At 42.1% G+C, this 23,831-nt stretch overlaps 6 protein-coding genes across 9 annotated transcripts; 3 read left to right on the forward strand and 3 right to left on the reverse strand.

Moving 5' to 3' along the window:
* The first annotated feature begins 421 nt into the window (after positions 1-421).
* On the forward strand, positions 422-16,193 carry neb (kinesin family member nebbish). The gene is made up of 2 exons (XM_017138786.3): positions 422-1,984; positions 14,171-16,193. The coding sequence occupies exons 1-2, from the start codon at positions 539-541 to the stop codon at positions 16,067-16,069; spliced, it is 3,345 nt and encodes a 1,114-aa protein (XP_016994275.2). The 5' UTR covers positions 422-538; the 3' UTR covers positions 16,070-16,193.
* On the reverse strand, positions 4,446-11,375 carry fok (fledgling of Klp38B). Of its 3 annotated transcripts, none has more exons than XM_017138790.3 (2): positions 10,870-11,375; positions 4,446-4,648 (listed from the first exon to the last, which is right to left on the reverse strand). In XM_017138790.3, exons 1-2 carry the CDS (start codon positions 11,024-11,026, stop codon positions 4,494-4,496), a joined length of 312 nt encoding a protein of 103 aa, XP_016994279.1. In that variant the 5' UTR covers positions 11,027-11,375; the 3' UTR covers positions 4,446-4,493. The 3 variants fall into 3 exon arrangements, with proteins under 3 accessions (XP_016994279.1, XP_016994278.1, XP_016994277.2); XM_017138789.3 differs by lacking the exon at positions 10,870-11,375 and adding an exon at positions 6,078-6,287; XM_017138788.3 differs by lacking the exon at positions 4,446-4,648 and adding an exon at positions 7,869-9,328 and having other exon boundaries at positions 10,870-11,318.
* On the reverse strand, positions 16,153-17,962 carry LOC108055443 (PI-PLC X domain-containing protein 2). Of its 2 annotated transcripts, none has more exons than XM_070211990.1 (2): positions 17,753-17,958; positions 16,153-17,699 (listed from the first exon to the last, which is right to left on the reverse strand). In XM_070211990.1, the coding sequence occupies exon 2, from the start codon at positions 17,678-17,680 to the stop codon at positions 16,814-16,816; it is 867 nt and encodes a 288-aa protein (XP_070068091.1). In that variant the 5' UTR covers positions 17,681-17,699; positions 17,753-17,958; the 3' UTR covers positions 16,153-16,813. The 2 variants fall into 2 exon arrangements, with proteins under 2 accessions (XP_070068091.1, XP_016994276.2); XM_017138787.3 differs by having other exon boundaries at positions 16,155-17,694; positions 17,753-17,962.
* A 474-nt stretch (positions 17,963-18,436) lies between these two features.
* On the forward strand, positions 18,437-20,132 carry Pyroxd1 (pyridine nucleotide-disulfide oxidoreductase domain 1). Its single transcript, XM_017138851.3, has one exon. It carries the CDS (start codon positions 18,672-18,674, stop codon positions 20,085-20,087), a length of 1,416 nt encoding a protein of 471 aa, XP_016994340.2. The 5' UTR covers positions 18,437-18,671; the 3' UTR covers positions 20,088-20,132.
* Taf13 (TATA-box binding protein associated factor 13) lies at positions 20,075-20,808 on the reverse strand. Its single transcript, XM_017138852.3, has 3 exons — positions 20,669-20,808; positions 20,264-20,606; positions 20,075-20,203 (listed from the first exon to the last, which is right to left on the reverse strand). Exons 1-3 carry the CDS (start codon positions 20,711-20,713, stop codon positions 20,181-20,183), a joined length of 411 nt encoding a protein of 136 aa, XP_016994341.2. The 5' UTR covers positions 20,714-20,808; the 3' UTR covers positions 20,075-20,180.
* A 744-nt stretch (positions 20,809-21,552) lies between these two features.
* On the forward strand, positions 21,553-23,723 carry nesd (nessun dorma). The gene is made up of 3 exons (XM_017138710.3): positions 21,553-21,771; positions 21,829-23,329; positions 23,394-23,723. Exons 1-3 carry the CDS (start codon positions 21,627-21,629, stop codon positions 23,554-23,556), a joined length of 1,809 nt encoding a protein of 602 aa, XP_016994199.2. The 5' UTR covers positions 21,553-21,626; the 3' UTR covers positions 23,557-23,723.
* The last annotated feature ends 108 nt before the right edge of the window (positions 23,724-23,831 follow it).

Genomic DNA, 23,831 nt, shown 5'->3' on the forward strand with positions numbered 1-23,831 from the left:
AGTTTTTATGCATTTTATAGACATGAAGAAATAAAAGTTAATTTACTTTTCGCATTTGCTGACATGCATATACTTTGTGGACAAGAGTAAAAAGAACGTTATTTTTGACGTTTAAAACAAATATCACAGTAGTCTTTTTAAAATAAAAATCTGAAATAACAATTATTTACGATTCCTGCTTGAAAGACTTATTTAGACTATTCGGTATTTTTATTGTTTTTATTATTTAAAGGTAGGTGTTTTCATGGGCAAATGCGTTTATTTGGCCAAAAAAAAACAATTGACTTAATAATCTTATGTTATTCAAAGTTACCGTTAAAATAGCAATTTTTGAAAATAAATGCGTCCCATCCCTGGCACTTGATAGCGTTGCCAGACCAGCCCTCTGATCCCTCTCCAAAATCACCCCTGCTTTGTTATCGGCCGACGTTCGTCACTAGCTAAAAAAATCAACAAACGACGCCGCGCAAATATTCGAAATATTCTTGTTAAAATTAAATAAAAGCAAGGAAAAACTCGAAAATTATAGAACCAAAAGATGAGCAACAAGAGCACGCCCGTGCGCCAGCGCATCCAGCAGTTCCAGACGCGCGGCACGCACAAATCGACGCCGGCGTCGGAGATCAGCGGGCTGCGCAAGAAGGTGCTGATGACGCGATCGGAGGATCACCGGGAGCATCTGCTAAATACGGCGTTTAGCGGGAGTGGAGGAGGATCTGGGGGCACCCCGCAACCCAAGCCGAAATCCACCTCCCTCAATGCCTGCTACACACCATCCTCGCTCTACAGGAATACAGCAAATACCCCGGCAAAAACCAAGACTCCAGGAAAACCCAGCCGACCGAAGGATCGCGACTCCCTGATGGGCGACTCCTGCCTCAGCGTCTCCGAGGAGAGCAACATGATTGTGGCCGTAAGGGTAAGACCCCTAAACGCTCTGGAATGCACCCGCGGTCAGGTGACCAATGTGGTCCAGGTGCACGGAAATAGCAACGAACTGACCGTTCAGGCGGGCAGCAGTGCGGATTCCTCAGCCGGTGTGACGCACTTCTTCAGCTACGACCAGGTGTACTACTCCTGCGATCCCGAGCGCCGGAACTACGCCGGCCAGGCCAAGGTCTTCGAGGGCACAGCTCGTCCTTTAATCGACACTGCCTTCGAGGGCTACAATGCGTGTTTATTTGCCTACGGGCAGACGGGCTCGGGCAAATCCTACAGCATGATGGGCATCGAGGCGCTGGACGACGCCGCCTTGGACGGTGGGCCACCGCACGACGAGGCGGGCATCATTCCGCGCTTCTGCCACGAACTCTTTCGTCGCATTGAGGCTGTTAAAAGGCAGCAGCAACTGCAGGTTGAGGTGGAGGTCAGCTACTTTGAGATCTACAACGAGAAGATTCACGATTTGCTGAGTGTCCAGCATGCGGCGGCTGCTGGGGAATCCACTCCTGTTCAGCAGCAGCATCACCAGCAGCAGCAGCGACCTGCTTTGAAGGTGCGGGAACACCCCATCTTTGGACCCTATGTAGTGGATCTCAGTGCCCACTCGGTGGACTCGTACTCGGCTTTGCGCAACTGGCTGGCCGTGGGCAACTCCCAGCGAGCCACCGCCTCCACGGCCATGAACGACAAGAGCTCGCGCTCGCATTCGATCTTCAATATTGTCCTGAACCTCACCGATCTGAGCAGCGACGATGGTCTGTCCTCCGATACGGAATCTGGGTCGACATCCTCCCTCCGGCAGACGCGGCGCAGCAAGATCAGTTTGGTGGATCTGGCGGGCAGCGAAAGGATCAGCGTCTCGGGCTCGAATGGCGAAAGGATCCGCGAGGGCGTCAGCATCAACAAGAGCCTGCTGACGCTGGGAAAAGTTATTGCTGCTCTGGCCGATTCCCGCAAGGCAGGCGGAAATGGACCGCTGGGATCTGGAACACCCAGCACCTTTGTTCCTTATCGGGAAAGTGTGCTCACCTGGCTTTTGAGGGTAAGTGTTGAGAAATATTATTAACTGCTTTTTGTACTTATCAACTGGGTCAGTGGGGTGGTCTACTTTTGGTCGGTGATAATTCGTTGGGAATCGATTGAGGGGAAAATTAAATTATTTGAAATTCAAGGGTCAAATTGAAGTGTTTAAAAATACAAAGTTATCTTTGTAAATGCATAAATGTATGTTACTAAATTGAAAATAGAGCCCTGCATGAATGGATTCAATGAATTATTTTGAATTTTTTGTTTTATATGAATAAACTTTGAGTTTAATAGAATTGAATGAATGAATGGCATGAATTCCGAAATAATTCAAACGACTATTTCTTTTGAAGAAGAAAGGGTCATAATTTTGTAATTAAATCTGAAGAATTTTATTTTCTAAGCAGTTAACATTGATTTGTTAAAAATGGTCCACTTTCTGTTCTCAAAAGAAAGCACAACAAAATCTGGCAAATTCAAAAAATTCCTAAAAATTATTCATTCATTCATTCAATTCGAAATGAATTAGAAAATCATTCAATTTATATAAATTTTATATTCAGTTAGTAAAACTCGTTATTTCTGTCTTATAAGGCCTACCTTTATTATAAATAAATACCCTGGCGATACTTTCCGTAGTTTTGCCACCTCCAACGAATCGGCTATCAACACTTTCGCTTTGATAAGCCAGTGGCCCGCGGAATGAGGTCTCCCCACAATCAGTAATTACCCGGAAAGCAATCAGCACCAAGAACTGCACTGGGAATGCACCCGACCTCTGTGGAAAGTACCCACAAAAATGGCACACATTCAAATATTTACATAATTTCTGGGCAAATATGACCATCGATCTCGTGATGCTTCAGCTAACTCTTTGTCTCCATGCTCATTGTCTATAGAGATTTGATCTCGTGATGATGTGTCGTCGCCCTGTCTTTTCAAACACGCGAATTTGCCTTTTATGATGTCTGCATTTTCGAGACCAGGTCCTATGACAGATTGCTGTTTGCTTAGCCAATTAAATGGTATGCTAATTACCTTAAATAAAATAAAGATGCGAATTGTGTGAAAAGTTGGAAAAGGAGAAGATTAGATTGTAGGATAAAATATGATATTTTTTATATTTATTTGTTTTATCTTTATTCGTTTGTTTATTTTTATTTTTTGATAAATACTCAGACCCAGTTTCTTATTTATTATTTCCTTATCTCTTTCGATAGTGAAACTTTTTATCTCGGTCTTAAAATTGAATCAAAGACCTCCCCGCGCCTCAATCAATTGAGTGATTAAAGCCTTGGCTTCTTATCATATCTATTTAAATTTTGCTTGCTTTGCTTTTTTATTTGGCCATAAAATTTATGACCTGATAGAATGGCACGTGTAAGTATTCTACAAATTTATTTTAAGAAAGCTTTCTTGGTAATAAAGAAAGATAGCAGAAGCTTTATTTACTTTGTTGAGAATTATATCTCAAAGATGTTCGTTGTTGTACTTTATGAGACATTTAGGTAGAATATGAAAGAATAAACATCTCTAAGGAACTGTGTTTTTAGAACAATAACACTTAAGGCTCTACATACTAGCTAGATAAATTACTTTTATTAGTAAAGTGAGTCAATAGTTATAAAATAGTCATGGGACTACCTTACAAAACTGAATCATTATTCAACTCAAATATTTTTCTTTTTTAATTATCATTACATAAACGATTTACCTTTTTTTTGCTAAATAATACACATTTGCTCACGATTTCCACTAATTGTTTGAATTGAGTAATGGATTGGAGTTCTCTATAATACCTCACATGCTGCTTACTTATGTGTATACTTGTAGTTAACAACTGCTCTCGAAGGAAAATCACAAGTTTTGACCACTTGTTTAATATCTTGACTATTGAATTATTACAAGGTCGATTAATCCATTATAAAGGGCTTTATATAATTCAGGTATCTGCGTCTAAATAAAGGTGCACTTGACATTTTACGACGTAATTTACAATCATTCCACGATATTCTGTGAGTAATTATAGGGCGCCAGAGTGAAAGGCTCTTGATTGAAGGCACTACAAAGTCCAAGCACTTGTCTTTTTTCCCGAAACCCGTTCCACTAAGTGTTGTTTATTGTCTAGCCACTTTACTTTAAGTTACGGTAGTACGCCCCAGAGAATCCCTTAAATGTTTCCGTTTAATATATGGACTCGGCCATAAAAGGTGAAGACAAATATTTGCTGGAATGGCGTCTTACCCAATTATATCGTAACCAAGTCAATAGGAAGCCCTTGGGATCGTTATAACTAAAAAAGACAACATTGTTAAACAACCTAGAAGTTGAGGCGACCTTGCTTGAGTCCATCTGTGATAGAGATTGTATATTTCTTGACTTCCATCGTTCCTGTGACTGACTATCTTTGAAGTACTTTTCCTATCTTTGCATAATAAACACAAGTTTCTCTGCCCACCCCAGCGATTTATAAATACTTTGAAGATAAGTTTTTTTCTTTATTTTTTCCTTGGTGTTCTTTGGTACTAAAACAATATAACACTTGATACGTTATCGCGTCTCCTAAGTTGCGACACCAACAATTTCAATTGTTGCTGTCGTTGTCGCCGCTTTCCACATTTACAGGCCGTAGGCTCGCATTTGCAATTGCCCTTGCTCAATTTTTTTCCATCCTTAAGAGCTGCAATAACAATTTGTACACAATATGAATAATTTACGGTGATCAAATGCAATACTCGTAAATAACGTAAACTAACAAAATTCATTGTTTACTAATCAGTAACTATAGACACAGTAAGATAATTTATAATGCCTAGTTTATTAAATACACTTTACAAGAAAATATATGTTGGATCTTTTATCTATTTGAATTCAGTTCTAAACTTGTTTTTATCTTAGCTCTCCAAATTTCACCTTATAACTCGATTTGAGATATCTAAAAGAGTCTAGCCTTAAATTTAAACAGTACATGTGGTCCCAAAATGAACAGCCGTTCCTCTTTATAGCCATAATCAGACACCGAGCATAATAAAATCCCATCAAAATTTTAACACAATCCATTATCTAATGACCTAACTAATTGTAGTTCAAAACGAGGACGGAAGCTAACTTCGGCAAGCCGAAGTTTTAATACCCTTGCAGATTTCACTAATGAAAACTTGACTAAAATAGCAAATTGAATTAATAAACAGCAAAATATTCTATAATTGAAAAAAATAAAAAATTTAAATTTTTCACCCTATTGTTCCTATGGGAGCTATATGATATAGACGTCCGATCGGCACGCGCTTTTACCCTGATCAAGGTACGCACAAAAAAATACGATTTGGAAAGTTTCATGGGAATAGCTTATATTTTGCGCGAAATATCCTGAAAAACGTCAAATTTTGACCGATTTCACCCTATTGTTCCTATGGGAGCTATAAGATATAGACGTCCGATCGGCACGCGCTTTTACCCTGATCAAGGTATGCGTAAAAGAATAAGATTCATGTCAAAAGCTTTTACACTGAGCGAAATATCTTCATTTTGTGAAAGCTATATCCGATTGTTCCTATGGGAGCTATAGGATATAGACGTCCGATCGGGTCGGCTTTCAAACTTGATCTGCGTACACATGTTTTAGGACGACTGTGAAAGTTTCAAGGCGCTAGCTTTTAAACTGAGCTCGCAAACGGTATTGAAACAGACGGACAGACGGACAGACGGACAGACGGTCAGACGGACAGACGGACAGACGGACAGACGGACAGACGGACAGACGGACATGGCTATATCGACTCCCCTATTGATCCTGATCAAGAATATATATACTTTATGGGGTCGGAAACGTCTCCTTCACTGCGTTACAAACTTCTGACCAAAATTATAATACCCTCTGCAAGGGTATAAAAAGTCAAAAGAATACAATCTAATAGGTATTAATTTACTCTGTGAATTTATACCTGTCATTAGATGGCAAGCTATGGTATAATTAAATGGAGCACTTAAATTAAAGTTATTTTGTTTTGTAAAAGAATAATTTGCTAACTGGAATAATTGCTGAATATTTTTAATAATACACTTATTTATTTGTAAAGAAACCTTACAACCTATTTATTAAAATTCACCTTGCGACTTGACTCCTGTGGAAGTCTTTAGTTTTTTTAACAAACGGTTCAGCATTTTGAAGTTCAGTTGGATTTTTTGAAAAATATCTTCTTCCTTTTAAAGTATCCCGTTTGAATTGTTTTATATATTTTTGTATTTTAATTAGTTTATAAAATTTCTGAACTCCGTATGACCTTCACATGGCTGCAGGAACTTTGGAACTGCAAGTATCGGTCGTTAAGTCAGCTTTCTAAATAAATTCCAAGCTAACTTGTTCGTGTGCAAAGTGCCTAGAAACCGCAGTGAATTCTTAATCAACCTTTTTCCAAACTCGCTTCGGTTAGCCACAAACATTGTTTAGATAGTAATGTGGATGTGGGATTCCGAATATAATCCAGAAACATCGAATTGAATGCAAATGGAGTGTACGGTTCACACGATTTGATTTTAAAATTGGCTGGTTCGTCGAATTCAAATCGTGTCTAATACACAAAGCGTGCCACCAGGGAATACGTCATTTTATTATTTTCATAATTAGCAACAGCGGAGGTCTGTCGCCGATGGGAATTTTTAAATAAGCCACGTTTGTAGTTCACAAATTAATGCTAATTAACTGGAGCGAAATAATGTGACATATAAAGCCGTAACAAAATGAATAATGCCAGAAAATCTCTGGACTTATTTCAGTTGCTAATTGAACAAAACTCATGGTTTTTCATTGGAGGCAGGTGCTATTTAAATAATAAAAGAGGATAGATGAATTGGAAGGGAAATGTCAAGGGAAAATATGGAAAAGCGAAAGTTAAGTACGAGTTTTGTTACCTACTTAGTTTTAACCAGGTTTTTGATTATATAATGGAGCAAAACGTGTGGTTTCAGTTCAGGTTTCCCACATAACAACTATTGTAATTTAAGCCAGCGTACAATAGTATATTTAGCCTTTTCACCCTGCCGGCAAGTTCTACTCCCCAAGCGGTTAACATTGAATATAAAATGAATCGAATTCATTGTACAAACAACTGAATATATGGCTTCCCTCCATGAGTTGTTTTTCTCAAATCCCGCTTTCCCCGTGCACCCCATTGCAAATACCTATGCATACTCGTACTCGTTCGTATATGTAAATATATAGCGTGCGGGGCAATTCACAATTTGATCACCCGGTCGGGAAGCCAGGAGAAAGAGCAATTTAAATTTGATTCGCTGCTGTTCGGGACATTTATGATTAAAGCTCAGGCGCTGATCTCATCCACGCGTGTCAAATGTTCATTGCTCTAATTCAATTCAGCTTAGTTGAGTGAGAAATAATTTAACTAAGGTTATGTTTGGCCAAACTTTGATTGCTCGACAGAAAGTTCTAGGAAACCATTCATAACCTTTTCACATGGTCAAGTTCCAGGCCGGTTTATTGGGGTTCGAGGTGCTTTTTTCTGGGTCACATTAGGTTCCCAGGGTAATCGCCTAGAGAAACTGACCTTAGCCATCAAGTACTTGCTTAGTTTTATATTTATCTTTTTTTTCGACCTGGGGAATATTTTGAGATTAGTCTACAAAAGACTGATTAACTTCAATTAGTAAACTGGTGCGAGACGGAAAGATTTCCGTAAAAATTTGCATAAAAAATTAAGGAATTTTTTGGAAAACTAAACCAGTTTCAGTCGGTGGTCTAAACTGACCCACCTCAATGTAATTGGAACAGGTGTCCATCACTAGAGGCTAGTTTAAAGCAGTTATCCTGATAAAAAGGTAGCTTTCTCTTTTTGAAACACGTTCCTGAATTCACTCTCTTCAAAGAAAATAACCTCTTGAAATTTTTTTTTATAATTTGTAGTTTTTATTGATTTATACATATATAATTTAAATTAAACATTAATATATAATATATATGATATATAACATTGTATAAATTGAAAATTTTCTTGGTACCTGCAAGCAAATTTTTTCACAAATCAATACATCTTTTGATCAATTACTTAATGAACTAATGTTAAATGGTTTTATAATATTTCCGTCTTTCCTCTTGCACAGTTGAGCCTGAACACCAAATAACCTAATAATATTTCTTGTTTGTCTTAACAAAATGTAACTTGGCATAAACTTTTGAAACATTTCAACTTTTACATACATATAATATAGCAATATTACGATTAATTTTGACACTTGCTCGGACTGTGCAATGCTCAGTTGGTATTACAATAAATATATGGGAATGTCTAATATAGACAAGGATACAATAAAAATCGGGGTCCAAAGTATACGCAGCTACACATATATCGAAAAAATAATATTAGTTATAAATCTTAATTGTCGCCAATGAAGCATTTTCGTTTGTTATAGTTTTCATTATTTCTTGTTTATATGGTATACCTGTAACTGATCCAATTAGGTCAAAAAAAGAGCAAAGAAAAAACAAAAATGTTGCTTAACAATTTTCTACTGCAATTTACTCAGTCTCGTACGCAAAATAGAAAATTCAGTTTTTCTGCTATTTTTGCTTCCCTTGTTGTGTGTTTTTTGTATATATCTTTTTTTTAAGCTTTTTTCGCGTTGTTTTTTTGTTTGCCTAAGGTCAAAAAAATGCGTTGGTCAAGCGGGCAGGTTCTCGTTATTTGATTTTCTCATCGTGTCGGTAAACAAATGACTGTTAATAGTTGTACATAACTGCGAAGTTGGTGTAAAAACGAAATGGTAGATAATCATCGGTAAAGGGAATTGTAAATTGGTATCAAGTTCAAGTTCTGGCTCTTGTAAATGGTAGTGTATTCGCGATGCGGAAATGCTGAGGCAACCATTTTGAAAATAAAAGGGTACAGTTGCCTTGCATTTTCGTAGCTGCCGATGCTGTCTCGCTCTCTCTCTCGCGCAATCTTCGTCTTTAACAGCTTTTTCTCCTTTCTCCTCGGGTTTTTCTTTGTTTTTGCTGTTACTTTTTCATGTTTTTTCCATTCATCTGGTTACTTTTTGTTACTTTTGTAGTATATATGGCATTTCGCGAATGTCTGTGGGAATCGTCTGTAGTAGAGTCGTCCCGCTCCCTCTCACACCTTGCAGCTCTGCTGGACGGCAAGGACGGAGGACTGGCTGTGATTGTGGGCGTGCTCCAGCTCGTGCTCGTGCTCGTGCAGGTCCTCCTCGTCCTCGCAGATGCTGTCATGGTGCTTTCGCTGCTCCCGCTTGCGCATGTAGTTGATGAGGGGCCGCTTCTTGTGCTCCTTGCAGAACGGACAGTCCTTGCGCATCTGCTTCTCGGACTTTGTCTGCTTGCATTTTTCTGTAATCAAAAAGGGGATGCGTCACCGGTTAGTGAAGGTCGGCACTGTTTGATTGGCCTCGTCTGTAGCTTCCTCTCTTTTTTTTGGCCTACGTGCGTGCCCACTTGAACGCCCTTCTGGGCTGCCAAGCAGCTGATTTGCCTACGTGACGTCGCCGGGTTTGCGTTCACGACGTCACGTCGCCATCTATGATCCCCCCTGCCTTGCTTTTCCCGTTATTTGATATGTGACCCTGTGACACAAACAGCTATGATCAAAATAATAATGCTTATAAGGAAACAATTTTTTTTTAAATTTTTTGTTTGTTTTTTTTTTATTAAATGCTAGCAAATACCACTATTATTTTGAATGTAGTTGCCTGGATGACCTGCCTCTGTTGATTAACCTATTGCTTTGATTGCTCAATTGACCATGTTAAATGCTAAACGGTTATTATTGATTAAAGCCCAGCCGATCCATGTGGAAAGGTTCTATTCATAGCCGCTGATAAGCGACCTTGCATAATCTAAATGTATTCCACACGGGAAAAAAAATGTTGACTTATTGCTTAGCTATTTTGTATTTCCAAATACACAATGGTGATATAAAATATAGATTTAATGTGAAGTCCAAAAATGATCTAATTGTTTATCTTGCATAACGGGTGATCTTTTTGTTCTGCGCTTTAAGTTCCTCCATTTGGTATAAAAATATATATTTTATTTCTGTGCACCTGATAATGCAGTACTCATAATTAGTCACTATATGACACGGATATAAGCAAAAACAAAGGTTTACCAATCGCACACCTCGGTTTTGTTATTGCGCTTTAATTTTGGCACACAAACACCATGAAGCCCTGCTTTATTTGTCTTCCCCTAAAGAGAATCCATTGTCCGACCACCTGCTCAACTTTTGTGAGCCATTTCTGGAAGTACAGTCAAGTTTTGATGTGTGTTCATTCGATTATCGCAAGACAGTCGAATGCAGAGTATCTTTTAATGGACTCAACTGACCTCGATAAGGCCGAGTTTAATCACCTTTAAAATAGCCACACAATGTATGGGTCTTTTTGTTGTCTTTTACGATTTTTCACGAGTTACGATACCTATCTTAGTTGCGCTTTAACTTTGAAATGCCGGAAATTTTCGACTGGTTTTTAGCTGCTAAATGCAATAAAGCGCCAATATCTTATAGCACGTGGATTTAAGCCGTAGATATATGTGTATGTAAACAGATTGTAAAAGGGGGGTTGGTGTAGTTGATAAGGCGAGCTGTGCGCCAAGAAACTTTAGACACCCTGTGTTTGTGCGCAAAAAATTAAGGCGTGTTCCGTCACACACACACATACACATGCGGCCAAGAAATCAGGCTGGCTATTTATAAATTCTTGCAAAAACAACAAACAACACACGCAATTCACAAATACCATAAAGGAACGTGCTCTGGTTTTATCTCTATTTTTTCCCCAGTGCATTTGAGGGTACAATGCCGAAAAGCTCAGTGCTCTATAGGTTATCGCCTTTTTAGGGACCCATCTTTCCCCCACTCTTCAATTTACCTTGCACTCGACTGTAGCAATCCTTGACCGCATGCGGGGAATTGGTGGACTCCAGGGTTCCGTAGGGAAACTGCTCGTAATCCCGGTAATATCCGCTGCGCATGGACCCGCCATATGCCATCGTAGTATCGCTGATGCAGAATCCCCAAACATCCATGATTGTAGCTTTTTTTTCTTCTTTATTTTTTAAGGAACGTTGCAGTAATCGCAGTGGGATGTGGGTGTGTTTTTTCTGCTCTCTTTTTGCGCGCGTTGTGCGAGGTCGTTTCACTTTGTCTCTCGGTTTTCTCAAGCGTCGTCCAATGAACTCTCTGTTTGAATCACTTTATTCTTCTTTCAAATAACGCGTATTTTTGTGTATTTTATTTTTTGTGTACCAAGTCAAGGTACCTTAATGCAGTAGCTTTTCTTTATTTCTCTCTAGTCTCACCGAATTTCGATGTACTCTGGTGGAAGTCTCTCATGAAACTGAAAGCCGAACACTAGAATTACTGCATTTTTGTAGCCCTCGTGCGTTGGCGATGCTTCGGCTTGTTTTGCTGCCGACTTCGGGTCTCCACTATACTGACTGCTGCTGTGTGCCTACGTGTGGATGTGTGAGGACAGTCGGGGGGAAAATGATAGGAACTTCATTGAAAAATATACTTTAATTAAAAAATGGTGTATTAACATCTACAGAGGTATAAAAACCTTTAAAAAATATTTTTCTTTTTTGGTTTTATACTTCTTGAATACCAAATTTCACTTCATATTTGATCCTGTATTTTTTTGTTATTCGGTTAGAAACTTTTTCTAAACTTTTAAGAATCGTGTTCATATTGTTTTTCCCGCGATTGTAGTATTGTATGTGCCTGTTTATAAACACGTATGTATGGCATTGTGTTTTGTTGTGTTTTCGCGTCTCGTGCTTTTGTTGAAGCTTCACCTTCCACCCGAACCCGCCCCCTCGAGTGCTCTCACAGTGGTTACAGCTCTCACATGAGGCACAGTGGGACGCATCCCTCGAAATCACTATTGTTTTACATGAAACCATTTTCCCAATGATTCACCCCGCGTTAGTTTGATAATTTTTAATAAATGTTAATTAACTGGGGGCATGAAAAATACTCTTGGAAGTTTTTCTTATTAGCGACCAATTGCTAATGCCGAAAAGATGACGAAAAACAGTAGTCATGAGAGTGATCTGACGGATGTTCGCCGGCTGATCATCCAGAGGATTGGATGGATACTGGATATATCTTTATAAGGTTCGCTAATGACAGTCTAGACTGCAGGTCGACCATGCCATGATTTAGCCTCATTTATCAAAAGAAATTCGGTTGCCAAGGGGTTTTAAAATCGTTTTGAGTGAAAAGATTGTGGGCCTGTTTTATTAACTTTCCATTGACAAAGATGGACATGTTTTTTGTATATGTGACTATTGGAAGGCTTAATAACCCCAAAAAATCTAAAACCGCAAGCTGCATTTTTTTTCAGTGGTCAGAGGTTAAATGTTTTCGTACATGTTCGTAAATTTTGCGTAAACCTAGTGTTAATAAGTGGTCTACGTCATTTTAGCCGGTTCTGATCAAGGTTTTTGTTGTTTTTCTTTATAAAACGTACCGCCGTTATTAGCGGCTTTCTGCGGTTTAAGTTTGGTACACGCGAATTTTTGGTAATTTGTTGGGGAGATCGTGACCGATTTCTAAAGGTGGGAGGACGTTCAAGAGCTATATTTAGAGAAAAATATTTTTTATATGGTACGCTTTGGTACGTGAATGACTAACCGCGATTCCCTCCATTGATTGAATTAATTTGCGGTTCATGGACCCAGTTTCAGACAATCAGACGACGGGGACAGGCCCCTTTAAGGTCGTAAGTTATAGTATTTTTTTTAATTTGATTTCGTTGCTATTTGTACCACTGTGCACGCCTACGCCGCTGCTGCTGCGCAGTTTGTGTAATCAACACTCCTCTTTCCGCGTTCCCTCTTTCTTTGCCCACGGTGCTGACCTGCTTAATCAAACAAGTGTCACTTACGCACACTGCCAAGAATGTGTACTAAATAGTTAATACAGAGCTTTGTATATTTAAATACATGTGTGCATTGTACACAGAAAAAAATTCCTCAAGAACCGTGGTGTAAGTAGGTTAGAACCATGAGTCCGAGTTCGAGTCCTGTTGCTTAAAAAAATTGTTATGAAATTTATAATATCGTTCTGTCTGTCTGTGCATTTTATTTTATTTTGTTTTATCTTTTATCTTTCTGTGTAAATGAATGCAAATGTATTTTGTTTGCACAACAACTTGTCTATTTCCCTCTCTTTCCGCGGACTGCAGTTTCTGATAAGTTGGACGATAATGATCATCAGTAGGTGCCTTTGTCACGGCAGTTTTACGCAAACAGTTGGGCGTTGTCTTATCATTTCGCCCGTCCTTATCGCACCAAGTCCTCTATCGAAAACACATACTCGAAGGTTTAGATTGTCTATTTTCCATTCCTTGAGATTTTCACGCATCTGTTGTGAGTGCTTTTGAGTACTTTTACAGTCACCATGGGCCCAATGTTTACCGATCGTTAATCATCGTACCTCTCACATAATATAAAGGGGTATATTGCTTCCTAGAACGTTTTTATATACTTCGTCGAATAATATCTGTCTTATCAATATCAATATGACTTACGGCACTCTATAAGGGAATATTTTAAAGCTAGACCAGCTTTTTAATTTTCCTGATAATAGAGTTCGAAAGTATATTTATTTTATTAAGAATCAATATTTTATTCAGACCATATTTCATGTCAAAGCATGCTTATCACATTGAAATGAAATGGACCATTTTAAATAACAATTTTATGTGAAAGAACATTGAGATTATACAAAAGCAATTAAATCTTAAAAACTTAAAAAAAAAAAAAAAAAATGTTGAATGTATTATTCGCGTGTCCAGAATGCATCAGATTGTAATATAAATACGGTTTCATGCATAACTCCATTTTTTCCAATTTTTCGAACTTTGAGTTGAGTTTTGGGTACCTATTGGCTTACATTTTTTTACTACCTATTATATTTACTTGAATGAATGATTAATCCATTTGTTTTTCCTCTGTTCCAAATATATTTAAAAAAAATATTTATACCTTTGAGTAACACTGAATAAGCGAAAAGTGAGAAAGTCCAGCCCATTTGCCATATTGACCCTGCCAATAAATAACCTGATTTACCCTAGAGATTAACATCAAAACAATAAAATTACTCATCCAATCCCAATGATGCATCACAGAGCTCCAAATATAACTGTTTCCGTCTCCTCATTCCAGGAAAATCTCGGCGGGAACTCGAAGACAGTCATGTTGGCCACCATATCACCGGCTAGCCTTCATGCGGATGAGACCCTGGCCACTTTGCGGTACGCCTGCAAGGCGCGTTCCATTGTCAACCGGGTGAAGGTGAACGAATCGCCGCACGACAAGATCATCCGGGATCTGCGCGCCGAAGTGGATCGCTTGAAGTCCCTGAGGAACGAATATGAACGCCAGCGACGTTTATCCGGCAACAATAGCAATCCAGTGCCACGTAAGATCATTATCGAGACCTCGGTGGATGAGACGGAGGTGGAGGCACTGCGTCAGCAGCTGGCCGAACGGGAAAGGGAGCTGAGTCGGGCGCAGAAGTCCTGGATGGAGAAGCTCAAGGAGGCGGAGGATCAGCGAAAGTCGGAGCTGCGCGTCCTAAAACGCCGCGGATTGGCTCTCGAACTAACCGCCGAGCAGAAGCAGGCCTGCCTGGTCAATCTCACCGCCGATCCTATTCTGAGTGGCACCTTATTCTACCTGCTGCCGCAGGGACTCGTGCGCATCGGACGTGGTCGTCTGCCAGGAGGAGGTGGTAACTCCCAGCCGGATATTGTACTGGATGGTCCGCTGGTTGCCTTGCAGCACTGCAGCATCGAGCACGAACGCGGTGGCAAGTTGTTTGTGATCCCCGGCAGCGAGGATTTCGAAACGTATGTGAATGGCGAACTCCTGCAAGATCGTCGGCAGTTATTCCATGGCGACCGGCTGGTCATCGGTGGCTCGCACTATTTCCGCATCTCCAATCCGTTCTGCTCGCAAAGGGGGAAGTCTGAACATCCCGTGGACTTTCAGCTGGCCCACCAGGAGATCCTGCAGAAGCAGGAGCAGCAATTGCGCTCGGAATTGGAGGCGGAAAAGTTGGCTGCCCTTACGCGAATCGAACAGGAGCGGGCGCAGCATGCGAGGGACTTTGAGGAGCGGCTGCAGTGCCTCGAACTGGAGCAGTTCAAGTACAAGTGCAACAGCGAGATGCTGGAGACAGAGCGGCAAGCTTTAGCCCGGCAACAGGAACATACTCCTCTGAGAAACGAAGATGCCACATCGACTCCGGCCCAGAAATCCACCATTCTAGAGGACATCCAACGCATCATGCTGAATCCCTCGGAGGAGAGCCTGCACAAGACGCAGCTGATGGTCAAGGAGGCCACTCAACGCTGTCGCCAGTTGGATTTACCATTGGAATTCCGGCAAACCCAGACGCCCGATGAGTTTGGACTGCTGCGCACTGTAATCCTAATCTTAGATAAGCAGCATGGCTTGAAAGCCGAGTGGCCCACCGCCCGGTTGGGCGTGTGGTTGGATTTGGTGAGGGATAAGGCGGAGCAGCAGGAGGCACTGAATGCTAGGAACATTTTCCAGAGCGTTGAGGTTGACTGGGAGCCACTGGATGCGGATCTCAATGAGACACTAAGCGACACCCACAACTCCAGTCGCATTGCTCTGAATCTGAGTGCCATGAAGGATGTGCTGTTGAATAAGCCGCTGAAAAGACTGCTCAATGTTTCTAATTGCAGCAATACTCCTTCACCCGGCAGCCAACTAATGCAGTACACCAAGCGCCTGCTGACCTACGAAGCCGAAGAGACGCCGGGTGGCCAGAGTGGCTTCAACACGCTGGTCCAACAGGAGCTGCTGACAATGCAACGAGCCGCCCAGCGACTGCGGCGGCACTGCGAGAGTGCCCTAAACGAGCGGGAAAACCAACAGGACAACGGCGTACTGGCCGTCAGCCTGCAGGAGGCTCTGGCCCGCATGGACACCGTGCTCAATGGGATGCACACTTCGTTGGCCCGGGCGGAGGCCACTGCGAGTGTCACCTCGCCGACGAAGACACCGAAGGCTGTGCGCTTTCTTATCGATTGACGACAATTAGTTCGCACCTTGGACTAGATTTTAAGCTGCAATGTGCTTTGTGTTTGTTTTTATGTTTTTAAATATATATATATTCTGTATATTGGTTTTTAAAAATAAAATATTGATAGCACCAACAAGGAAAAAGATAAAGATTTTTTTAAAACCAATTTTGTGCGTTAGTGTGAGCTTTAAAAAACATTTTATCACATAATTCTCAATATAAACTTAACTGGCGTTGCTATCTGACATTGTTTGTAGATAACTGATTTTTCTGGCTTTTAAAAAACTATTAACTTCAATATCACTGGCTTTATACCATTGGCCTTTACAAAAGCTTATCAAGGGTTTTTAACAACTTTTCTGTATCCAATTATACATTATTTGCGGCATACTTGTAAATAGTTGGCGTTGTGATAAAATTCAAATATGGGTTTATAAAAATATAAAAAGTACCACGAGCGTAAATAATCGTTATTTAAGATTTTAATTTTAAAATGACTACTGTGATATTTTGTTTTAAACGTCAAAAATAACGTTCTTTTTACTCTTGTCCAAAAACAACAAATCTGGGAAGCAAATTAACTATTATTTGTTCATGTGCATACAAACCTGTTAAATTGTTGATTAAAACTTGTACAAGTCTCAGTCGCCCTTTAAAAATAAAAATCTCAAATAACGATTATTTACAATACCTGATTTAAACCTATATAAATTATTTTTACTTCTGATCCTAAGTTCCTTTTAATCCCTTTTTCAAGTGGAATTATTTTCTTGATTCTCAGCCACTCGCGCCTGTAACTTTGTGTTTAGCTCCACCACCCAATCGCAGAACTGCCCGTCCTTGAGGTTTACAAAGTCGGCCAGGAATACATTTACTGTAGGATCCTCTTTAGACTCGAAGGGGCCCGGAATCTGCTCCTGAATCCACGGCTGGAGCTTCTTGTCCACCCGCTTGGCTGTGCTTTTCAGGGTGAAGAAGAGCCGGAAGGCAATGTAGCGACCAGTGGGCGTGATGAGGCACTGGGAAACGTATCCCTGTTGGGGTTGTCGCGACAATAGAGAGTCCTCCAGAAAGGATTGCAGCTGCTTGACACTCGCTTTATTTGGCCATGGTGTGGGCCAAGTGTAACTGGGCCAGAAACGCAATGGCAAGGGAATGGGACACCGCCTGTAGATGATCACCAGGTTGCGTTGAAGCTCCCGGCAGCGATTCAGAGTGCAATCCTTGAGAGAACCATCGGCGGTGGAGTAAAGTCGGTGGCCGAAGAATTGGATTAGGTCTTTATGTAGCTGCTGATGATGGGCCACCGACAAAGCGTAGAAATGCTGCAGGTCCAGGACGACCAACTCCTCGGGATGCGAGTCCACGAACTGACGAATCTCCTCAAGTGGCTCGAAAATCTCCATGGCAAAAAGGCCATGGCAGTAGTAGAACTTCTCCTCCCTCTGGGCAATCCTCAGATCGAAGTAGCGCACTCCCAACTGCAGTTGCTCCAGAGTTCCGGAGCTTTGCGTCTTGCTCCAACGGCGGACGAAGCAGGGAAAGAAGCGGTGCCATCGCCGGATGGCTGGTTCCGCATCGGGCGATAGTTTGGACTTGCTATTAATGCCATAAGTCATTGAGTTGTGGGAACCTATACTAAATGCGAGACGCCTTAATTAATTCCATTAGCGGGGTGATCTCATCCGTACCTGGAATAGCCAGATTGATGATGGACAGGTCGCGCAGTTCACTCGGGAGATCCCGCATCCAGTGCTCCTTGGACATGGTGCTCGGATTTCTTTATAAAGCACTTTATAAACACTGATGATAAAGCTGAATACCGTTAAGGCGATGTTGATACCACGGCTGGCCATAAATAATCCAGAGGCTTCCAAAAGGGGGATTTTGTATTGCGAAGTATTTTTTGTAGGGCTGCATTTATCAAATACCCAGTGAACACAAACAGCTGATTTGAGCCCGCCAAAAAGTAATAATTTAAAAATAAACAACAAATACAGTCGATCCCCTGTAATGTGACTAAGAATAAGAATAAGAGTAATGTATCATATTTCCAGGTTAAACCGAGGATTTTAATTAGGGGGAGGTCAAAATAGTCTTAAAAAAGGGGCAAAAAAAAATTATTTTAGAACACATAATTTTGTTACTTATAATAATAATCGTCTAGGATTTTATAAAAATAATTAATGGAATGATACATTTTCGAATTTACTATTTAGTTTTTTTTTTAGCTAATTTTTTTGAGGGGTTAAAAAAAAACATATTTTTAAATATAACCCGAAGAAAATATAAAAATCGTAGTATGCAGATAGTTCATAAAATTCATTAGAGTTGTCTTAAATAAAGTTATATTTTTTTGGAAAACATTTGTAAGTTAGTTTAATTTATCAAAACGGGGGATTTAGAAACCCTCAAAAATGACGTCTGTAACACCGAAATCTGTCATTCGGGGGAATTTTGAAAATTTCAAAAATATCTTATTCTAAAACCAATCTTCAACAAAGAGGTTCCACTGTATTGCTCCACTATCAGCTGTTCAGTTGGCCGTTAGTGAATCACTTTCAGAATTTCGTGATTTTGGTTTATTATTGTTAAAGTTTCCCCCGGAGGATGTCGCGCGAGTGCGAGTTCCTGGTGGTCGGCGGAGGCATCGCTGGCGTCAGTTGCGCCGAGTCCCTGGCCATTTGCCGACCCACTGCCTCCATTCTCCTGCTCACGGAATCCAATATCGTGAAGAGTGTCATCAACTTGGTGCCGGTGGCTCGCTATCTGCACAAGTTCGATGTCCGGGAGCAGGATGTCTCCGAAATGGGAGCCACCATCGAGACGCTGGTGGATCAACTGGAGCACATCGAGAGCAGCGAGCACCGGATTCGCACCGCCAAGGGTGTGGTGATCAAGTATCGCTACCTGTGCCTCTGCACCGGCGGAGAACCCAAGCTGTTCTGCGGCCAGGTGCTGGATCCCTGCATCCTGGGCATTCGGGACACTGACTCTGTGCTGACATTGCAGCGCAAACTGGCCACGGCCAAGGATGTGCTGATCCTGGGCAATGGCGGCATTGCCAGTGAGCTGGCCTACGAGCTCAAGGATGTGAATGTCCATTGGGTGATCAAGGATGCCCACATCTCGGCCACCTTTGTGGATCCCGGAGCAGCGGAGTTCTTTCAACTGGCCAGGAGTGAAGTGGCGGATTCCTCGGAGGAGCCAACGGCTATTAAGCGCATGCGATACGATGAGATGCTGCCCAAGGAGCAGACTAACCAGCATGGAGCTGCTTTGGGTCCGGACTGGCATCGCACCTTTGATTTGAGTGGCTCGGCTGGAGGATCGGGCAAACGCCTGCCGAAGATCTACTACAAATGCCGCATTTACTCCACCCTGGAGATTCCCGATGATGCAGGCTACGAAGTCGAGTTGGAGCACGAGGATGGGAGTCGTGAGCAGCTGTCCGTGGACTTCATAGTTTCCGCCACTGGAGTCCGGCCGAAAGCCTACTACTCCAGCGATACCAGGCTAAAGGTTTCCGATGACGGCGGCATTCTCGTGGACGAAATGATGCGTACCAATCTGGTGGATGTCTATGCAGCCGGTGATGTCTGCACGGCCAACTGGCCAGAGGCGATGCACTGGTTCCAGATGCGCCTGTGGACGCAGGCCCGTCAAATGGGCTCGATGGCGGGCAAAAGCATGGCTGCCGCCAGCGAGGGTGAAACGGTCTACCAGGACTTTTGCTTCGAGCTCTTCGGCCATGTAACCAAGCTATTTGGCTATCCCGTCGTCCTGCTGGGGCGTTTCAATGGCCAGGACTTGGGCCAGGACTACGAGATCCTGGTGCGTTGCACCCGCAACAAGGAGTACATCAAGTTTGTGCTGCAGAGGGGCCGACTACGCGGTGCCATGCTCATCGGCGACACCGATCTGGCCGAAACATGCGAGAACCTCATTCTGAACGGCATCGATCTGGAGCCCTATGGCGATGATATACTTAATCCCGACATTGACATCGAAGACTATTTTGATTAGTTTATTACGAACTAGAGCTAGGTATTAAAAAGGTTTAGAATAATGCTAGGATTGGCTTGTTCCTGGATTGGGTGCTGCTTTCTTGGGCCGCTGTCATTTGAGCTTGCCCTCGGTGCCTGTGAAATATGGGTTAAATATCTATTTTGATCTTAAATTGCATTATTAAGCATACTCACCCACATACTTGATCTCATCGAAGGCCTTGCGCGCCTTCTTGAGCTCCTCGTTCATGGTCAAGAGGTCCTTGACCCTGGCATACTTGCGTTGATCCTTGCGCACCAGGAAGATAATGTCCTCCACTTGAACGCGACCTGTGCGACCGATCTCCATGGCCCGGTGGGTGGTCTCGGCTATATACTCGATGACCAGGTCTTCCAGCAGATCCACGGTTTCCGTGTAGGGATTCTTGTCGTCCCCGAAACCGAACATCATGCAGCGCAGCTCCTTGCTAAAGAGGCGCTTTCTTCCTGAATTGGTGGCCACAAACTGGTCATCCTCCGCATCGTCATCAAAGTTGAACTAGAAAAGTTAAAAACTATTAATGGCTGTCTTAAAACTATGCTTTTCTGCTATAATCTTACATCCCCGCCTTCAAAATTCTCCTCTGGCATGCTATTCGAGGCCATTTTTCTTTAGTTTTTATTAAATTTCTATTAATTGTTGTGTTTACACGAAATGCACCGCTCTGAATGAGTACTTTAAACATCTGTTGGCATCGATACTCACAGCAGTGCTGACAGCTTTCGATTGGGAAAAGAAGCTAGTAGCAAAGGCTAGCCAGAAATAGCTAGAAAACATAATTTTTTTGGTTTTTTAGACTTTTTAATAATAGGGGGATTCCCTAAACTGTTGAATTGCTGAATTGTTGAAAATTCAACAAAAAATTTCAGCAATTAAGGGAACGACCCAAAATGGTTCCTGTTGAATTTTCAAACAGCTGTTATTTGTTGAAAAATTTCACGGAACTTAAAGCATGTAAAATTTGATTTATTATTGCTAGTTACTGTCTAAAAGTGTTACCAAGGTGAAAAGAACCACAAATATGCTTTCTAAGTTGATTTTAAAGTAAATAATGCGTACTGGTGATACTTAAATGTTACTGAGTTGCCACGACTTTTAAAAAAAGGCGACAACTCTGGCTTTTCAGCAATTCAACAAAATTTTCAACAGCCCCGAGTCTGTTGAATTGCTGCAATTTCTGAAAGTTGACTTTGTATGGAACAGCTGATTAACAGCTGACCAAAATTCAACAATTCAGTAATTCAACAGTTTAGGGAATCCCCCTAATAATTAAACATGAATTTTACTTAAAATTAATTTTTCTTCTTTATGTTTAATAAAAAATAATATTTTAGTTACGCTATAGAAAATATATACATTTTACTAAAAAGCTACAAAACAGCTGAAAATATAATAGCCAGATTAGTCACGGTTGCCCTGGTCGATAACATCACCATCAATCGTTATCGAAGCCACAACCTGCACACACATTTCAAAAATCTCTTCGAACGTCCAATACATTTTACTAAATAAAGAAAAATGGATGTGTTCACCTTTGAGAAGTCGTATTTAGACCGCATTAAGGAAGCGGAGGAGGTGCTCTCCTGGGAGGGAGCCATAATGCCCGCCTGCAAGGTGCGATCCGAGTGGCGATCCTACGTAGAACTGAAGATTGAGCCTGCAGGTAAGCCACCTAACACCCACACTCATGCAAACAAAACTACATATATCACACATACAGGATGGCAGGCGATTTGGAAAATACCGCGCGTTATTTGCGAGGATCTGAAAATTCGCTATCCCACCATCGTTTACGGCTACGTGGAGCAGGTGATCTTTGAGGAGCTGAAGGCGGTCTTTGTGGTCACCGCCGTGCAGGACAACGATGTCCATTTGCCGGAGAGCAACGAGGTCAACCTGGTGGAGCTGTGGCCCACGGTGCAGCAGGAGAACTCCGCCTTGAATGTGGACTACACGGCGGAATGCATCGATCGGCTGAGGTTCTTCTTCACCCACGTCTGGATGCCCTGGGACAAGGACTACGACGATGATCGCGACTGGATGCAGCAGCATTTGGAGGCTCGCATCCAGTTGATCTGCGATCTCAGCAAGAATCGCCTGCCCCGCCCACTGGCCCTGCACATGCGCACCCTGCTCACGGAGGCCAGGTACATTCAGCAGCGCCTGGACTTCCTCGAACTCGATCTCAGCGATGCCGAGAGTGATGATGAGGCAGTGGAACTGGATGAAAATGCAGCGGAGCCGGCTAGGAAGCAGCCCAAAACAGGCAGTGCCAATGGCAGCTTAAATGTCTCCAGTCGCCCGGTTACGGATCTGATGTGCCTGCACCTGCGCATGGCCATCATACGGAGCGAGTTCGAGATTCTCGAGAATCCCGAAATGAGGCGGGCCTACAGTGAACTGCAGGCGAGCAGCTTGAAGAGGATTCGCAGCTCGTCGGGGAGAACCAGGCAGATGGAGGAGCTCCTGGCGGAGCGCACGCCCATTAGCCATGTGGTCAGCGTGCCGGGGAAACTGCAGGAGCAGTTGGAACTTCTAAAATTAGCCCAAGCGCAGGTGAATCCGGAAGCGCAGGTGCAGTTATCCAATACCCTGCAGGATGTGCTAAGCATCTGCCAGAGCAACGATCATATACTGCTCTCTCCCGGTGAGCACACCATCAAGTTTTTGGAGCACCTCAACGACAGCGGCAGCATGAGTGGCCTCATCCAGCCGGAAAATATATTATCTCCTGATGCAGATCTTGCCCAGCTGCCAGTGGTGTGCTCCAGTGATGAGGATAGCACTCTGCTGGTCATCGATGGCGACTACAGCCTGTCTCAGCTCGTTCTAGATTGCCGTCACGTCCGGCGGGGCATTCTGCTGCGCAACGGCACCTTGACGATGCGAGGATGTCGCCTGTTGGGCGATGGCAGCTCCAGCACCCAGGAGGGAATCGTCTGCCTGCCCGGCGCCAGTTTAGAACTCAAAAGTTGCATTATCGAGAACTTTGCCGTGGGCATTTCAATGCGATCGCAATCTAGCGCTGAACTAGGAAGTGTGCAGCTCAAAAACTGCAAGACGGGACTGGAGTTGCTGGACAAAACGGCCTCGGTTAATCTGCAGGGTAGTAAGTGTAGATTCGACAGCTGTAGTTTAGGAGTCCTGGCAGATGGCTTTGCCTTGGGGGATATAAGAACAGAAAAGACCGTGATCTTAAACAAATTCAGCGAACTGCAGCGGTAAGCTTGTAAATCTGGGAAATTCTCTAAATAAATCCTGAATCTCAAATACTTTTACTTTCAGTTACAACGAGGACAACTTGCTTGGCAATTGCACATTCAACGAATGCACGAAAAATATCCGCATTTTTAATGAATCCGAACAGCTGCTGGCTCAGCGCGCCCATCAGCGACTCCTGCAGGAGGAACTCGGGGGCGAGAACAAGGAGAACATTCAAATGGCCTAGGGATATTATACGCGCTTAAACAGTTACATCAGTTAACCCTTTAATAAGCAACTACTTGATTAATAAATTTAAATTAGCGATAACCGATCAACTTTATTGATTATAATCAATAAAATATAAGGAAAAGTGCCTTGCTTCCTTTCCTTCAAGCTTTGTATTTTTAAAAATTGCTATTTTGCATTTCGATATGTCTAAATTTGTTGAGGTATTTATTTTTCATTTTGCCGATGAGATAATTTTTAGCCAATCTGCAAAATGTAAAGTCTATATCTTAG

Source organism: Drosophila takahashii, chromosome 2L, assembly GCF_030179915.1.
Source record: "Drosophila takahashii strain IR98-3 E-12201 chromosome 2L, DtakHiC1v2, whole genome shotgun sequence".
Classification (NCBI taxonomy): domain Eukaryota; kingdom Metazoa; phylum Arthropoda; class Insecta; order Diptera; family Drosophilidae; genus Drosophila; species Drosophila takahashii.

Excerpts from the sequence above, each read along its gene's own strand:
- neb (XM_017138786.3), top strand. The coding sequence starts at position 539 with ATGAGCAACAAGAGCACGCCCGTGCGCCAGCGCATCCAGCAGTTCCAG. Across the intron at positions 1,985-14,170 it reads TGCTCACCTGGCTTTTGAGG|GAAAATCTCGGCGGGAACTC; the intron begins GTAAGTGTTGAG and ends TCCTCATTCCAG.
- fok (XM_017138788.3), bottom strand. The coding sequence starts at position 11,026 with ATGGATGTTTGGGGATTCTGCATCAGCGATACTACGATGGCATATGGC. Across the intron at positions 9,329-10,869 it reads TTGCTACAGTCGAGTGCAAG|AAAAATGCAAGCAGACAAAG; the intron begins GTAAATTGAAGA and ends TTTTGATTACAG.
- LOC108055443 (XM_017138787.3), bottom strand. The coding sequence starts at position 17,828 with ATGTCCAAGGAGCACTGGATGCGGGATCTCCCGAGTGAACTGCGCGAC. Across the intron at positions 17,695-17,752 it reads CATCAATCTGGCTATTCCAG|GTTCCCACAACTCAATGACT; the intron begins GTACGGATGAGA and ends CATTTAGTATAG.
- Pyroxd1 (XM_017138851.3), top strand. The coding sequence starts at position 18,672 with ATGTCGCGCGAGTGCGAGTTCCTGGTGGTCGGCGGAGGCATCGCTGGC.
- Taf13 (XM_017138852.3), bottom strand. The coding sequence starts at position 20,713 with ATGGCCTCGAATAGCATGCCAGAGGAGAATTTTGAAGGCGGGGAT. Across the intron at positions 20,607-20,668 it reads AGAATTTTGAAGGCGGGGAT|TTCAACTTTGATGACGATGC; the intron begins GTAAGATTATAG and ends TAACTTTTCTAG. Across the intron at positions 20,204-20,263 it reads CGATGAGATCAAGTATGTGG|GCACCGAGGGCAAGCTCAAA; the intron begins GTGAGTATGCTT and ends CATATTTCACAG.
- nesd (XM_017138710.3), top strand. The coding sequence starts at position 21,627 with ATGGATGTGTTCACCTTTGAGAAGTCGTATTTAGACCGCATTAAGGAA. Across the intron at positions 21,772-21,828 it reads ACTGAAGATTGAGCCTGCAG|GATGGCAGGCGATTTGGAAA; the intron begins GTAAGCCACCTA and ends TCACACATACAG. Across the intron at positions 23,330-23,393 it reads AAATTCAGCGAACTGCAGCG|TTACAACGAGGACAACTTGC; the intron begins GTAAGCTTGTAA and ends TTTTACTTTCAG.